At 37.8% G+C, this 17,651-nt stretch overlaps 1 protein-coding gene and 2 pseudogenes across 4 annotated transcripts in view; 1 reads left to right on the plus strand and 2 right to left on the minus strand.

Moving 5' to 3' along the window:
- The window catches only part of LOC113687170 (uromodulin), a 5,315-nt gene extending 596 nt beyond the window's left edge, over positions 1-4,719 (minus strand). Inside the window, exons 1-5 of one of the 2 annotated variants that reach the window (XM_089195593.1) lie at positions 4,470-4,719; positions 3,477-3,742; positions 1,519-1,636; positions 909-1,031; positions 1-273 (exon numbers count right to left, since the gene is read on the minus strand). The exon at positions 1-273 is cut by the window's left edge and continues 596 nt beyond it. In XM_089195593.1, coding sequence (XP_089051719.1) covers positions 1-273; positions 909-1,031; positions 1,519-1,636; positions 3,477-3,742; positions 4,470-4,668 — 979 coding nt within the window. In that variant the 5' untranslated portion in view covers positions 4,669-4,719. Of the gene's footprint in view, positions 274-908; positions 1,032-1,518; positions 1,637-3,476; positions 3,743-4,000 lie in introns of both variants that reach the window. The other variant, XM_089195597.1, reaches the window with a different exon arrangement.
- An 8,365-nt stretch (positions 4,720-13,084) lies between these two features.
- LOC149053133 (uncharacterized) lies at positions 13,085-15,558 on the plus strand (annotated as a pseudogene). Its single transcript, XR_016183393.1, has one exon. The product of XR_016183393.1 is annotated as an uncharacterized LOC149053133 (transcript).
- LOC149053134 (uncharacterized) lies at positions 14,922-17,167 on the minus strand (annotated as a pseudogene). The gene is made up of 2 exons (XR_016179752.1): positions 17,096-17,167; positions 14,922-16,474 (listed from the first exon to the last, which is right to left on the minus strand). The product of XR_016179752.1 is annotated as an uncharacterized LOC149053134 (transcript).
- Between the last annotated feature and the right edge of the window lie 484 nt (positions 17,168-17,651).

Raw genomic sequence — 17,651 nt, forward strand, 5'->3', positions numbered from 1 at the left:
GTAAGTCTTCACAATTCTGACGCTTTTTAAAGTAGACAGTCCTTGTTACTATTCCTTCTTCCACCGTCGGATGATCTCCTTTTAACCAACCTGGCCATGATGTACCACACCTAAAATTATTCGATGGACACCTATTCGGCATTCGTATCCCTGTCCTTTCTAAGAAACGATACCAGCCAGTGTTTAGTTGGCTATCACACTCTTCGCCTTCTTCATCGTTCTCTATGTCTCGATCTTCATCATTTAAAACTGTGTAGAGTTGACATGGATCAACTTAAAGGGAAAAACGAAAGGAAACGGTTATAGAACTTTATAAAGTGGTGGACCATCATCATGAGCACATAGAGTATAGCCCTCTCTAAAAATCATTCGTTACTTCGCTCTTTGATTGGTCCTGAAAATTCGCGCCACTTTCTCGACCAATCAGCTTCAACACTAAAACCAAACACAACTTGGTCACTCGCTTTTCCCGCGCTTCAGGCAGATTCCGCGCTTCATTGGTTCCTCATGATACTTCCCTTGCTCTGATTGGCTGTTGTCATTGCTTTGGTTTTAATTTTACGACACTAAATAGAAACAAACGCTCTGATCTAAAAGAAGTAAACGACTTTCAGTGTTGTCACTGGCTCGATATCAAAAGAAGCAATCAGAAAAAAAAACCACATAATCAGTGATGAAATAGACAAATAAATGAAAAGGTAGATAAATAAAAAGATAAATATCCTTTCAGTTGTTGCCTATGATAGGGCTTGATACAAAAATCCGGATTTTGTTAGGTTTTCAGGGTCAAACGACGTTTTTAGAACATAAACGATTTCAGAACAGTTTTTTGGGCCATTTTTTTTAGGATTTCTGTATCTAGGCCTTGCCTATGAGAACCCAGAGGTCTCAGAAGGTCTCGACTTTACCTATACAACTCCGTCCATTTCCGATATATCCAGGTTTACAGAAGCAGTGATACGATCCCTTTGTGTTATTGCAGTAGGCATTTGCGTTGCAATCGTGAGAATTTGTTTCGCATTCGTCGATATCTAAAAAAGGTGATCGAAAGAAACATAAAATTAGACAAATAGTGAAAAAGAAAAAAAAGGGAGTGCGGAGGAACCTTTTTTCAGTTTCACGATTTCCATCAACAATGCATAATGCTTCAGCAAATACCATACACTTTTCTCGATCCTCGTATTTGTAACGTTAATATTTTCCTGTGTTTCTTCATTTAGACCTTTCAGATGAATTAAATGCAAGTTCAAGCGTACTTTCGCATCCTCTGCGTATGATGAGACACTTCGTTTTTCTCCTTAAAGAGACGTTGAGATAAAACGTATGGAATGAAATATAACTGACCTGACCTCCTCTCTCCCCTCCCCCCTTGCAAAAACTCGAAGGAGTACAGTATAAACGTCAAACTAAACGAGACACACGTTAAACAATCAAACGCACTGTTAATCGACCCACGGGTAGTAGCGTTGTGCCAGCATGAATATCAGAGCGACATTTGTGCGGAAATATAAAACGTACCTTTTTCGCAATATTCGCCCTCGAATCCAGGAGGGCACGTGCATCGATATCCCTTAATTGTGTAACCAGAATGACAAGCTGCGTTATTTTGGCAGAGTTGATTTTTGCTGCAGGCGTTCTGAATCAGAAAAGAAAGATTTTTAAAAGTAAGAAATGTTAACTAAAGAGAAAGGGAAATAACGAAACAAAGAAAAACAAGAGTTTGTTTGTAAAAGAACCTTCAGCAAACCCCGGTAACGAGGACGTGGCAAAACAAAAGATCTTATGAGTAGAATAATAGCTCAGAAGGAGCGTGTTAAAACTTGGTACATTTCTTAGCCGTCCTCTGCAAAACAACAACGTGAACTCACCAAAATTTGCCTGCTCTGAAAACGTAAACCCCGACGGCAAATTATGTAAGTTTCCATTTGGAACTCAAATTTGTTTACGACGTGATGCTAAAGTTGAGGTGTGGCGCCGTAAGAGATGACTAATACATTCAGCCGTTGGCGGAATTCTGAGTGAAAATGTAAATCTATTTTTTTCATCGACGTTATCCTCTGCGTTGCCGCTCAGAGTGCTAAAGATTCCTAATTAGGGAGTTAAAAGGGACCTTAAGCAGTCAGGACGGTAACGCCAAGGAAGACTTCGTTTAAAAAAATGAATTTCTGTCTTTAATTAGAATTTCAAAAATGGCTGCATTTGTTTACTGTCTTATACAGGACCACACCTCAACTTCAGCGTAACGTATAAAAGAAGCGTTAGTTCCAAATGGAAATGAAATTAATTTGCCGTTGCAGTTTCGGTTCGCAGACGACGCAAATTGTGGTGATTTCACGTTGTTGTTTTGCATAGGACGGCTAAGAAATGTACAAAGTTTTAAAAAGCACGTACTGAGCCATTGTTCTGCCAATTAGATCTTTTGTTTTCCATGTCCTCGTTGCCGTCGCAGAAATGACGACGGTGACGCTTTGGACAACGTTGGTTAAAAAATGACCTTATATTTTACCTACGAATCTCGCGGTGCTCTAAAGTCATTCAGTTGGTTTCTCACTTTTAAAATTAATTTGAAACTGAATATAGACTAAAGCGTTAAATTATAAATAGAAATTTAAAAAAATTACTCGTCGTCGCTCTTGTTCTCCATTCAACGCAAAGTTTGGTCATTTCGAGTTGTTGTTTCGCAGAAGACAAAAAGAAATTTACAAAGATTTAAACGTGCGTGTACAGCCATTGTTCAACTCATTTAACCTTTTTGTGTAGAGACGTTCCTGTTGCTGTTGTCCTCGAGGTTTCCTTACACTCCTTATTGGGGACCTTAAGCAAACCACGACGGTGACGGCAACGAGGACATGGAAAAACAAAAGATCTAATTGGCAGAACAATGGCTCAGCACGTACGTTAACTTTTGTCTATTTCTTAGCCGTCCTATGCAAAATAACAGCGTGAAATCACCACAATTTGCGTCATCTGCGAACCGGAACCGCGACGGCAAATTATTTTAATTTCCATCTAGAACTTAACGCTTCTTTTATACGTTATGCTGAAGTTGAGGTGTGGCGCCGTATTAGACGGTAAACAGATGCAGCCATTTTTGGTTAAAAAAATGACTTTATATTTAAATTTTACCGACGAATCTCGCGATGCTCCAAAGTCATTCAGTTGGTTTCTCACTTTTAAAATTATCTCGAAACTGAATATAGTCTACAGCGTTAAATTATAAAAACAAATTTAAAAAAATTCCCCGTCGTCGCTTACGTTCTCTTTTCAACGCAAAGTTTGGTCATTTTAGGTTGTTGTTTTGTAGAGGACGAAAGAAATTTAAACAGATTTTGAACGCGTGTGCGCAGCCATTGTTAAACTCATTATACCTTTTTGTGTAAAAGCGTTCCTGTTGCTGTTGTCCTCGGGGTTTCCTTAAGCTCCCTATTATTCATTCCGAGACTACTATTGCACTAACTAATTAAGTTGTAACCCACCTTAGACCCACGGTAATAGAAAACGATATCAGTTATCAGGTCCACCTCGTGCTCCAGATGAGTGGCGTTATTCAGTTCACAGGCATAAGCTATTCCACCATTCTCTGGATCCTTTTTGAAGTTAGCACTGACACAGCTGTCGTTCAAGTAGCACAAAAGCTCGCAGTCATCAAAGTTCTTGACGTATTTTGTTGCAATCGTATGGTTTACCAAACGTCTTTCAGCAAAGAAGTAGTAATCAGGAAAAAGCATCGTGCGATCTCTCTCTAAAATAAAACAATTCAATAATAATTAACAACTTTTCACCGAAGCGGAGGTGGCTAGTGATACATATTTACCGAGCCTCGAAGCCGGATGATAAAGCGCATCGCAAAGATGATTTAACTCACATGAACTCATTTATTCCTGCAAGGATTACAACTTTTTTCGGGCGCAAATTCAGCGCAAGTTGCTTGGAGGTGAATATTAGATCACGCTTTCAACACTGTCCACTGTTAAAATATATACTTAAGATATCTTTTTACCTTGTCACGAACGTAGGACAAAGGAAGACTGGGTTCCCTTGTGGAACTGAACCTCAAACCTTCGGAATCCATGCCCCACCCAGTGCTTTCGCAATTAGAAAATACTTTTCCTGAATAAGCTTGGAGAAAAGTAGAAGTTCTCCTTTGCATCCGAAATTATTTACTTTCTTTCATGACCAATTTCTTGATTTTCTAAATGGCATTCGATAAAAATACCCTTTCGTTCATTTCCCCTTTAATTTCTACCCAAGAAATTCTCCAATCATTGACGTTGAATTCGGGTTTCTCGTTTTAGTTGGACGCCGGAAATATGAATCGTTGCCTAAATTGGTTTCCGCAGGCACCTGAACAGACAGATATGAACAGTTATGACTTGAACAGGGAAACGAGAAAACTAAACATACGTTCGAAATTGCACGCACGGAGAATGACTTTGAAAATTAAAAATGTTTCGCAGTTTGCAACTCACCGATACCAAACGTCAAATAAGTCATCACTGCAGACCAAGTTAAAAACATAAATAGCACGCCAAACTCCATGGTTGATCGAAAGACAACGGAGTTTCTATATTGATATCTCAGACATACCACGAATATTGTTTGAGTTTCAAAACAGTTATCGCTCAGAAGTGGCAAATTTAGGAGCGAGGCTCCTGATACTTTTATCATGAAACAAAGGTGTTCTGATTATTGGTTTACAAATTTAGCAGCTGCCTGTGATGAACCAATAACAGCATTGATGAAAATTTTCACTTTTCACTAAGTTGTTGATATTACTGATACACATGACGCAACATTAATTTAAACCGCAGTTCTTGTTTTAATTACGTTCGTAAGCAAAAAAACGCTACAAGTTTTTCGTCATTCTCTTTGATAGATGGGAAAAGTTAGGTTTGTGGGACAGACATTAATTTTAACTGACGGATAAAGCGCAAGAAACGTTTACAGTTACTTCTCCGATGACCTAACGTACATCCGAAATTTAATATTCTGATTATTATGCGAAATTAAATTTTGTTTTATCATTAACCTGTTTGTGGGATTTCCAGTTTTTTCTTGGCGTTTAATCCCATGAATTAATTGGTAAACATTTCCAAGAACTGGAATTAATTTCAATCACTTTTTGAGGATTTAAATTGTGAACAGAAGAATTCCAAAGTGTTTTGCTCATATAGAGGTTATTTAACCTATAGAGAAATATTCATCTCAAATCTTTGTAAATAAAGTTCTTAAACAAATGGTAAATGAAAACATATTTTAATAAAACGTGGCAAAAAGAGAGAAAATTAGCACGATATTTATCTTTTTCAGACAACCTCCCATATCAGACGTTACATGGTAAAGTCATTTTCAGAAGAAGCTTAACTAATAATACTACTTTCGAAAAATTAAAAAGAAAATTATCTACTTTGTACTGACGTTTGTTTACTTTAATTTCAAAACGAGCATATTGAAGCAAACCTATTTTTTCTATTTTTGTATATAATTTTCATCACATAAATTAAGCTCGTTGTTACGGACTCACAAGGAGCAGATATTTTGGCCATTCTGACGGCGAATATCGTCTTCAATAAGAGTGCACAGACCACGCTAAATCACTGTAAATTTGTTAAATATTTAGCGCATTTTGGAGACGCTGTTCTCAATGAGTGACTAAGATAGAATTTCTCTTTACAACATCAATACAATATCAAGCAGATAAGAGATGAGAATAAAGAAAAATATAAATTGGGGAATTACCACAAGAATTTTATGACAGAGAGTAAGTAGAATTACTAAATGAGATCTTGGGAGTAACAGGGTTGTACACAATTTCGGGTCTGCACTTTTAGCCAGCATGTAATAAATAAGTAGCTCGAGATTAAGAAGATAAAACAGTGTCTGGAACGCAATTTGAAGGAGCGAAAACCTGAAAGCATTTCAGAAGAAGGCCGTTTTAAAAATCTACTTGTATTATTCCCGGACTCCGGTGTCTCGCAGCGTTGGGTAGTTTTAAGAAACTCACGACGGCAATGGTAACGGGAACGTCTATAGCTGTGCACGTGCGTCATAAACCCTTGTAAATTTCTTTGCATCCTCTGAAAAACAACAACGTGGAATGACCAAACTTTGCGTTGTCTGGGTAACGTGAACGATGACGGCTAGTCTTTTCAAATTCCTATTTCTAATTCAACGCTGTGTTCCATATTCAGTTTCGAGATCATTTTGACAGTGAGAAACAAGCTAAATGACTTTGGAGTATCGCAAGACTCGTAGGTAAAAAATAAGTTCATTTTTTAACCAACGTTGTCCACGGCGTAGCTGTCGTCGTTGCTTAAACTCCCTATTGACGAAACAGGACTCCCCACGAAACAAAGAACAAACACACCATACCAGTCTTGTAATAAGTATAGGAAATCGTATGAACGCGAGTGCATTTCGTGATTTATGGGCACGAGTGATGTTTTGAAAGTTCTCAAAATTGCACGAGCCGTAGGCATTGATGATGAAATTATTCCTTATTATTTCAAGAAGACTACGAGCAGTCCCTCAATTTTGGAGCAGTTCGTTGCACGAGTCAAAAATTTCAGCAAAAAAATTAATTGATGGTAGCGCGTGTTTCAGCAAAAAAATGAATCGATGGTAGCGCGCCACGTGAAACTCTGGGAGCGAGGTGCAGAGCGTTACGGGCTCCTAGGAGTTCTGCGCGGCGCGCAAATATTTTTTTTTTCCGCAGTATATTTTTTTTTTGACTCGCGTGATGGACTTGGCCGAAAAGGAGGGACTGCTAGTGATCAAATTCACCGCACTATAATTAGACAAATAACGAGCGAGGGAGAAGGCAATTATTTGATGACTTAACTCAGTAACTCTACGGGCCCTTAGTGTTCTATAACAGCAGTAAATGCCACGTGTTCGTCATCATACACTGGAAGATCCTTTTTTCAAAATGGCGTTTGAACATTGAAACTTTTCAACGTTCGAGTAAAGATGATTTTACTGTCAGTGCCTCGAAGACGTGACGTTACTAAGCCACAGAGAGATTTAAAATCTCCCTCTTTGAGCCATCAGACCCTTTGGCAGCTATGCAATTTCTTATATGCAGCTATGCAATCTAACGAATTGTGGAATATTAATACACTTCATGAACAATCCATTCAATCGCTTATCCCTGGAACAAGTTTCCGTCCGAATAGCCCTTCAACTCGAGAACTAGATTGCATTATTACTGATTACAACTTCTTCAAGCACAGGAAACTAACCTCTTGTTTAGCATTTAACTGATCCTGTGTTTAATCAAACCGAACAACTGAGAATTCGACAAAAAATTTATAACAGATATACAAAATTCACCTTTTGGGCTTCAGATTTCACGTGTAGTGTCACGTGACTTTTGATGTAACCAAACCCCGAATATTCGGACATTGAGTCGAGCTCGCAGCACACATGTCCAAACTTCGGCTTTGGCAATTTCAGTTCCTTAAATAACTTCCCACTTTCAAGAATCGTTTCTTCGCTCAAAATTGACATCTTTCTTTTGTCATTTACTTGGTTGGTTATCAAGAAAGTTGTTATTTTGCTGCCATTGAAGTAGATGCGCAGAATGTGATTGGAAGAATTGTGGCATGGAATAATCGAACTAGTTCTGCGTACAGTGATTTATCTGATCAGGTATTTCCAGGATTTTAAGTGCGTAGGTTGTCAAATAAACTCACGTCTGATAGGAGATTAGTGCCCACGAATCGCTGTAGAACGTAGAAGTAAGCTTTGATTTCCAAAATTAAAACCTATTTCAACTCTATGAACGTGTACGATTTCAGTTGGTAAGTAAGTGTGAAAAATTTCGTTATGGACAAAGTACTAGACTGAAAGAAAACCTACCACTACACAGGTAGACAAATTAACTTATACTTAATAAAGGTCTATTTTGTAAAAAAAAGTTCACGTCCAAGCACATGTAGCAGAGTTAGACAGACCATCCTTTTTCACATAATCTATTTCTGGTTATATTGTAGGCATGAAGAAGGACTGCCTAACCAAAACACAAAATTGTTATTATGTATGTAAACATGTTTCTTTATACATTGTAAGCAACAGAAATTATGTTTACAATATATATTTGATTACACTGACAATTATACACTCACTTGAACTAGAAAAAAAGTATTGTGTCAGTGATCATAGCATTTGTTGGATGCTTTTCACATCTGTCTTGTAAATTTTCAGACCAGAGTGTTCAACACTATCTGGGGTAGATGTGGCAGGGGAATTGTCCGGTTACAAAGTTGACAAATCTAGAGCTTCATGAAAATCTGATTGTGCAGAGGAGCTGATACGGGTATCTCCCTCAAGAATAACTTGGCTGCTGAGCTGCAGAACTGTTGGTCTGTGAACCATAGCTTTATAGAGATGAGCAAACCTCCTGTTCATCTGTTGAATCCATTTAAAAAAAATATAATAGATGACAACTTGTCAGTATCACTGTCATGAAAATCTCTAGCTGAGTGACCTTATAATTTATCCATATCTGTGTAGAGATCAGAGCTCTGAAAAATATTAGAAAGTAAAAATTACAAATTAACTATTAACTTAATTCATATTGTTGGAGTTTCGTTCTATAGTCTGTTACCCTTTAACTCCTAAGAGTGACTAACTTGTAAATTCCTGCTGACAGTATCGCCCTTGAATCAAATACAAAGGTCACGAGAATAAAAAATAAAAAACTCAAGAAGTTCTTGGTTGTCCAACAAATTCTCCTTGACAGTGTTATTGTAAATTTAAGAGGACAGCGAGGAGAACACGAATACTGAAGAGTGTAAAGAATTAATCGAAATTGTTTTCCCGACGCAAACGACGCTGTACGAGTAACAGGCGTCTTAAGACCCACGTATTAATTACAAAGTCCTGAGTGATGCCGATAGAAGGAGCACTTACGTCACAGTCTTCAACGAAAGGTCATGTGACAATGGGTTCTCGGGATGGTATCGTTTGGCGGGACCAATCTGCCGCTGACTCGTCACTCACCTTTAATGACAGAGAAGTTCAAAACTTTTTAGAAATGGAAGAAAACCAAAATAAGTTGTTCTTCATCTAACAGCCTTATCATCTACACACTTAATGACATTTTTTCGCGATTTCATATCGTTTCATTTCTCTCTTCTTGAGGCTTATATATTTTTCCTTTGATTATAAATTCTCCTGAGTATATTTTCATAAAGCTGCCCGCCTTGACTAGCATTGGCCACTCACGGGCCAGGAGAGAACTGCCACTTTCGTCTTCAGAGAAGTTTCCATTTTAAGTCTTGTTGTTGCTTTGTCATCGTCGTCGTCGTCGTTGTTGTTGTAATTGCTTTTGTAAGACAAACATCAAATTAAATTAAATTTAGGACAAGGGTTTAAAAAATTGATATAGTCTTCATACAACTCGTTCTGTTTCGTTTTGTTTTGCTTTTCCCTTTTTTTATCTGTTCGATTATTTGTTTAATAAATTAAGGGTTACGAGTTTTTTAGCATTTTGGCTATTAAAGGATCCTAGTCAACCACAAGACATTGCGCGCTTAGTCTGCCATTTTTTATGCAATAGTGGTCTATCACCCAAGTGCATCCGAGCGATTTAAAAATATTTAGGTCTTTATTTGTCTTCTGAAATTATCAGTGGTTTATTCTTAGTGTTCATTTTAGTGATTTAGCGCAATTTTCTTGAAAACAAAATTTATTTAAAACTGTTACCGTCGCGTTCCTTCACTTGAAAGGGCTAAACCACGAAGCATACGAAAAACTTCAACCTGTGGAATGAACGTAACTTGTATTGCTTTATATTTTTTTTTACAAAACTTTAATGTTCAACAAATTTTGCTTTCGTTTGAAATTCTGCCAGGTTTTGATTAAACATGTTCGTAACCTTGTTCATTTGCTTGTTAAAAAGCCAGGAAACATAAACAAGAAACTTCAACGCGGCTCGCTGGTGCTTGTCCACAACGATATACATCAAACGATTTTCAGGTGTTTTTAGAACAAACATACCAAGAACAAATACGTTGACAATCAAATGAGTAAGTGAGATTATGTTTCTTTCACGAAAGTGGATTTTGGGGTAAAAATACCCGTAAATTTACTCACGTTCACTGCTGGACGGCAAACCGCGGGTTTTCCACCTGACCACTTTATATCACCAATGTAAATCTCTGTTAATATACAACAACCATTGCTTCTCTGACATAAACAAAATCATAAGGAATATAATACATCAGAGTAACTATGATTGGTTGAGAGACAGTATACATAGGCGTGTGAAGTTGACATGATAACCCAGTATCTGCAGCAGATATTAGGTTATTATGTTGAGTATGTCTAGTTTCCAAGCCCCTCGTCCGTGAAGTGTTCTCAAACTTTTGTAAACTAATAGACAAGTGTCTTCCATGGCAGATTGTTTCAAAAAAATGTATAATAAAACAATTACCTTATTAGGTTTTCGCATAATATAAAGGACGGGAAAATGTTTGGCTCTCGGTCAGGATCTCGAGTCAAATATTCTCCTTTCTGGTTCCTCTACGCAGTCATTAAGTAAATAAAAGTGGAAGATGAGACATTATAGCCAATAGTGCGTCCCCTTTTCTCAATCCTCACCTCACCCCTCAGGATGAAGTAGGGGACTTTTCAGTTGTGCACCAGCAGTTGTACTCAGAGGGCAAAAGTTTACTAACACTGCATCTAACATTGTCTAGCAAATATTTTTAAAACTTTAGAATAGATTGGTTTAAGTCTATTTTTGCCGGAATATTGAAGGTCACTATTAAAAATTCTTTTCGAGCCTGAAACTCTAAACCAGGGGTTTGGTTCACTGCGTGGAATTCGTGTATGAGTGCATCAGAAATAATATTCAGGTGTGAAGCTCAGTAGATTACTTTTAAGAATCTCATGAGAAAGTAAAGCAATAGGGTGTCGTCAATTTTATGAATAAAGTCGCTCTACTCGACAGTTTCCAGAAGTGATTTGTTAGAAGATAAACTTGCCAACATATGCTACTTAGAGATATAATGTTGAGAGGAATCTTCTGAAAAACAGAAAGTTGGGAATTAGATAGTCCAAAGACTTGAAGGACAACACGATACACTGTATCCACGCAGGAAAGGACAAAAGCAACAAGAATGAGTTTTCTTTTCACACCCTTTAACTGATACGGTCGAAAAAGAAAAAGCATTCCTACAAAAAAACCACATGTATCGTAAGGGACGTAAGAGATTATGACGTATAAAAGGCCAATAAAGGCTGGAGTTAAAAGTGAAATTAATGCACCGATGTACATTGATTGACAAACTGTTCGAAGAACGGACGATCTGAATCGTTTCTAAGCCATTTGGACATCTTCATTTTGCTGTTCGTCTTCATCTTCGTCCGGTGAGCTTGCGTTAATGACCCAAAATCTAACTCGAGAATTATCGACTGACAACAGATCATAATTGTCGTCCGATGGCGGTGACTATTCCTGATAAATAGGTTTCAAACCAGGCTGACAGTTCCACTCTCGACCCTCACTGCTTAAGCTATCGTTATATCCAAAGATCTCCACTTCAGGATCATCAGGGTCGTAATGCTCTGTCACGCCTTGCGTGAAGCTGAATGAAACACGGGCAAAAACTTCAATCAGCAAACTATTATTCATTGTCCGCGTACGATAGCGGTCGAATGAATACTTCAGCTGGTTGACATATAATTTCAGTCAATAATTTAAAGCATTATAATGAAGGAAATTGTTTGATTCGACAAAAAAATGTCAGAGCTGAAAGGTTAATTAAAGTAAATAGTAGACAGTTAGGAAAATTGTTGCTGAAATCTTGGGAGCGGAGTGAAAAAGCTTCCACGCATTTCAGGGTAAGAACTTCTGGAGTTCCTAGATTTCACTGCTTCAATGATGTTCGGTCAACATTTTACGGAGTAAGTCAAAATAACGAAGATCGGCCAACCTAACTGTCGCTTTCCAGTGTCCATTTATTATTTCTAAATAAGCTGCCTTAAGTTTTTTCCAATGATCATCGTTACCTTTCGTAATGTGTCGAATAAATTATTTTATTCTTCCTCATTTCAGGTGCATCGTGAATCGATATCCAGTACTGATTGAGCGAGTGTAGCGAACATTTTACAATGCATAGAGCCCATTAAGCCTCCCTCCCCCAATCACAATTCTTTCAATTTTGTTCAAAAAGTAACCACTTGATATGTCAAAGTATCCTTTCATGCGCGTATAGAATGACAGGACTTCGCATCCTCAATAAATAATGTCTGCGTTTGCTCATACGTTTCTAATCTTCCACGGCAATTAAACAGTTCCATGCGATTAATTTACAAGCATTCAGTTCTTTTACTTAAGCCTCAAGCTTGATCTATAAATCTGAGCAGAAAAAAATTGGTCCATAGCTTATATATAAGTACGGACCTCCAACTCGGTTGGTAAGAGCTATTTCATTAGCTTCAAAATATTAACCGAAAGCCTATTTTCGACACGGCGTTCCTGCCAAGGAAGTTTTTTATCCCTGCAAAAGAGTCACGGTCATTTGATATCATTTGGCTTTCGAACCTATTTGGCAAAAACTCTCTAATAATTTTCAATCGTGGACAAAAATTGGAAGAGACATTTTACGAGACTGATACTTATGGAACGTATCTTGAAGTCATTGAAGAAGTGTTTGCCTTAAGGACAACCTACTCAGCTTAAAATTGACGTAGAACTGATTCGGTGTAGTATTTTCACTTTCAGAGCTACAATCAGTAATGGATATGAAAGAACAATGGGCTAAACCTCGGAGAAAACAAAATTTTACGTCACGCCTAATATAGCGATGAGTACAGCATTTGTTTAAAATTCAAATGATGGAAATGAATAAATTAATGATATTAATCGTCAACATTTTTTTTTTCTTCAATATTCAGTAAAAAAGTGGAATAATCAATACTTTCACTAAGACGCAGATGGTCGGAGTATTGTTTCTCCTTTGTTAGCATTTCCACTTTCAAAACATTATAATAAAAAACCTGGAGCTTATTCGAAACACATTCGCTCGGTATCGAAGATCTCAAGTGTTCACTCGAAGACTCTCTAACGCAGATAATGAATAACAGTTTTCTGGTTGAAGTTTTAGCCCATATTTTATTCAGCTTCACACGCGGCGTGACAGAGCATTACGACACTGATGAGCCTGAAGTGGAGATCTTTGGATATGACGATAGCTTAAGCAGTGAGGGTCGAGAGTGGAATTGTCAGCCCGTTGATAAACCTATTTATCAGGAATATTCACCGCCATCGGACAACGATTATTATTTCTTGTCAGTAGGGAACTCTCGAGTTAGATATCGGATCATCAATGCAAGCTCACCAGAAGAGAGTGAAGACGAACAGGAAGATGAAGATGATGAAATGGCTTGGAAGCGATTCAGACCATCCGTTCTTCGCACAGTTTGTCAATCAATGTACATCGGTGCATTAATTTCACTTCTAACCGCTGTTATCCTCGGCCTTTTTTATATCATGATCTCCTACTTCTCATCCGAACCGAAGCGGCACTGGAAATTTCACCCGAAGGAGACAATCTCAGTTAAAATACAGTGGATCAGAACATTGTTATACATAATACGTGTTACCTCTTATTATATGTGGTTCTTTGTAGGAATGCTTTTTCTTTTTCGACCGTATCAGTTAAAGGGTGTGAAAAGAAAACTCTTTCTGGCTGCTTTTTTCCTTTTCTGCGTGGATGCAGTGTATCGTCTTGTCCTTGGAGCCCTTGGAATATTTCATACTTCTATGATTCAGAGGATTCCTCTCAACGTTTTATTTCTAATGAGCATATGTTGGCCAGTTCATCTTCTAACAAATCACTTCCGGAACCTGTCGAGTAGAACGAGTTTATTTATAAAATTGACAACACCCTACTTCTTCACTGTCTCTACTGGGTTCATTATAAAATCGTTTATTTATCCAATGTACCAAAAGCAAACTGAACATGGTAAACTCCTTATTGCACTCTTCTCACCTCTCCTTGCAGTCATCTTTAAGGTAATCTTAAGACTTTGCGCTCAGCGCATGACGAGAATTATTCATCCAGGATACTCGTACACCTTGCTAGTGCCGTTTTATTTTGGATCAGCGATCATGTTCCGAGTAATGCAGGCAGAACTTCATAACCTCACATTCATCGCTGTTCTTGGAATAATACACGGCGCGGTAGAAGTTCTAGAACGAAGCACCATGGTCTTTATTGATCATATTTGTCATGTGATCTTAAAAAGAAGATCAGCTCCTTGGGGAAGTTTACGCACTCCTCGCCGTGAGAGATTAATGGCTGATATTGCCATTTTAAGCATGTTATGTGAGTCAACTGCTATTGTGTCTGTTAATGGCGTCTTGTATTTGTATCAGTTCACTTACTTAAAAAACATTCCACTTTTAAAGCTGCTTCAGGAATTTGTTGTTCATACCTCAGTTGCGCTGGTGATTGAATGGTTTTTCACCGGCGTATCCTTGGCCATCGAGACTCGCTTTCAGAATATCGCAGTCATGGCTGTCTGGCGCAGAAGATGGAAAAAACACATTTTTGTTGCAGGGGCAAATCTGGTTCCATTGGCTTCCTGGACTACATTAACTCTCTTGAAAGTTGTGCAAGGGCGCTTTGGTGAATGAAAGGTCATCCGTGCAAAATGCCCCTTACGTAGAGAACTTCTAAAAACTAAATGCGACGACAGAAAACTGTTAGACAGTAAGCAACTCTTATGGGTGAGCCTGCGAGATCCTTGGAACGATAGAAGAAAAAGCTTGCAAGGACGCCATTATTTTCCGTTTATACGGTGTTCGCTTATGCACGCGTCTTTTTTCTTAATAAAGAAATGGCAGGTCCTAATACTTAATTCTGATATGCATATAGGTACTGGAATTACGAAATCTATAACTCTAAACTTTTCAAGAAAGCGTATTTGAAGTGCGCTGTGTTTACATAGAATTGTGTACTATGGATGCTCGATATGAATTATACGTAGAGTAAGTTGACAGTATTTTCGAAACTTACGCGATCATCTTTAACCACTTATTTGAACACAACCTTTCAGATGCTTTCACGATGACAGGACTTCATTTGTTTGGTAATAATTTTCTAATATTCTAGGGCAATTACACAGTTCAATGAGCATTCAATTCCTTTGTGTAACTGTTAAATAGAAAAACCATCAGGCAAAAACCCGAATCGAAAATGAGCTTTCGATCATCTGTTTCTCTACAAGCTTCTGTTGACTCGAGAGACTGTCAGTTTTATTCATGAATACAGTTTACTATGATCCGCAGAACTTGGAAGAGTTTAGTGAAGTGATAGCTTCTTCTTCTGCTTTTCATACATCCATTGTATGGAGAGGCTAGTAAGAGGACACACTTTATCTAGAACGAATCGTCCACTTTAAATCTAGTTCCTGAGAATTCAGAGGTGCAGAAACATCGAGATATGAATGGATATATGTTTTTGTCACTAGTTATTTTTCTAAGAGTTGTTGTCATAGTTGTTAAACCTGCCTGTGTTCATTAAAGTTCAGACTTTAAATACAGACTGCCATATTATTCAATTACAGACAAAAACATTTAGTTATGTTTCATGAGGTGGTTCGTTTCGTAAGCTGCATGTGCTTATTTACCAGTGTCAGAAAATAATATAAATCAGCAACACAACAAATGAATAACGTCATTGGAAGAAATATCAGAAGATATTTAACTAAATAGGCCCAATGTTTGGAAAACGGCAACTCATCTTCAACACAAATTTTCGGTTTTTCACTCTGCAAGATACACGTATACCTGTAATGGTCTTCTACTTTAGTTCTTTTTGGCAAGCAAAGACAGCAGTATTTGAGTTTGCTGTTGCTGCTGCTGCATGAATAGCTTCATCATATCATGCTGCTGCTTTTGTAGCTCCACATTCGCCTGCTGCTCTATCTTTTTCAACTCCAGTCCCTCCTTTCTCTGATCGCCTTCATGTTTTTCCTTAAGGCACGACATCAAAAGATCTCCTTCTACTCTTTTTTGCTTGGGCTCTGTCGCTTTCGCCTTCTGAATTCCTTTTTTGAGTGTGCCCTAAACGTTCCATAGCTGTTTTTCTGAGTTCCTCTGCAGCTGCTTTTTCTTCCTTTTCTTTTTTCTTTGCTTCGGAGCCTTTTTCGTTGGCTAACTTCTCCTTATCAATTATCTCTTTGAGAGCTTGGTCTAGTTCAGTCTCTTCGCAAGCGATTCCAGAGGCATTTTCCTCTTGGCGCATATCCTTTTTATTCTTGGTAATTAACAAGGTCAGTCTGTCTCTTGTGGATCTTTTATTGACTTAGAATTTTGGATGATCAAAGCCATTCAGGTTTATAGCTACATGGTTCCATACATCCCTCTTTCCTTGTTTCTATACGGATGTTATTAGGGCTTCATAATCAACACTTCTCTGCAGAGCACCACATAATGTTTGTCTGACCACTCCACGTCCTTTAGTTACATGCAAACAAAAGTAAAGCCAAACGTATACTGTTAATAATTTTTGCAGACAAATCACATCTTCAGTGCTTAAAGATGAAAAAGGGGATAGCTGGTTGCGATTAAACATGTTCATAACCTTGTTCATTTGCTCTACCAACCCTTCGGTGGGCTGGTAAAAGTTACGCAGGACCTATAATTTTTCTTTTATTTTTCTTTTTTATTATTTGTTTTCAAGACAGCACTTTAAAAGTAAAGGTACAAGAAAAAAATCTAGCAACCGTTTCTTTATAAACTCCTCTGCTAAAGAAGACCGTAGAAAATGAAATAGAGACAATACATGATTGCCGCCTCGATGTTCTACAAGCCTGCTGCTTAGTGTTCCTAAATGATTTTAAGACCCTCAACACTGTAATGTTTCCGTGATGGCTAAAAGGTAATGCCATTTTCGCGTGGCCTTGAGGAGTTATCAGTAAGTCGTTTTCCTTCAGCGGAAGTAGTATTGTCATGGCAGGCAGCGTTTCACTTCCTAAACCGATTACTTTATGAATGCTTGAGTAAAACCCAGGCAAATCATAATTTACCCTTTGTTAAGTGCAAGATGCAAGATTCAGGATAAATATTGCAACATACACGATGCTTCCCCAAGGTACATCTTGCAAGGTTCACCTCAATATTCTGCATTTCCTTGATTGTTAATTCCATATTCTTCATATGCATGTGCTTACTTCGTTTCAAGTCGCCATTGATGAGACCGGTCGACAGTTAAAAGACAGCTATCTGACAACCACACGAATAGTAAACATGGCCTTAAGAGCGACGCTAAATGAGTTACCTGAGAAAGGCGAGCCTCTTAGCTGGGAAAAAACCCCATGTCCCGAAAGCTGTCTTCGAAACATTTTCACAATTCTTTATTGGAACAGTTTCTTGAATTTATATACAGTTCTTCTCCTCAGATGCAAAACAAAAATGTAACGACTTTGAAAAAATTTCGTCCGTGCTTAAGAACTTAAGATTGTCAGAGAGTATTCAATTTCAGAAATTTAATCATCTGTGCATCTAGATGAACACTATTGCAATTTAAACAATAAAGACTTGCAGACTAGAAATGTGGATCACACAATTTTTCTTTAATTAACTCGAAGTTCGAAATTTCTGTGCTATTTTTAGTGGCACATCACACTTAATG

The sequence above is a fragment of the Pocillopora damicornis genome, chromosome 1 (genome assembly GCF_964200805.1).
Source record: "Pocillopora damicornis chromosome 1, jaPocDami1.2, whole genome shotgun sequence".
Lineage (NCBI taxonomy): Eukaryota > Metazoa > Cnidaria > Anthozoa > Scleractinia > Pocilloporidae > Pocillopora > Pocillopora damicornis.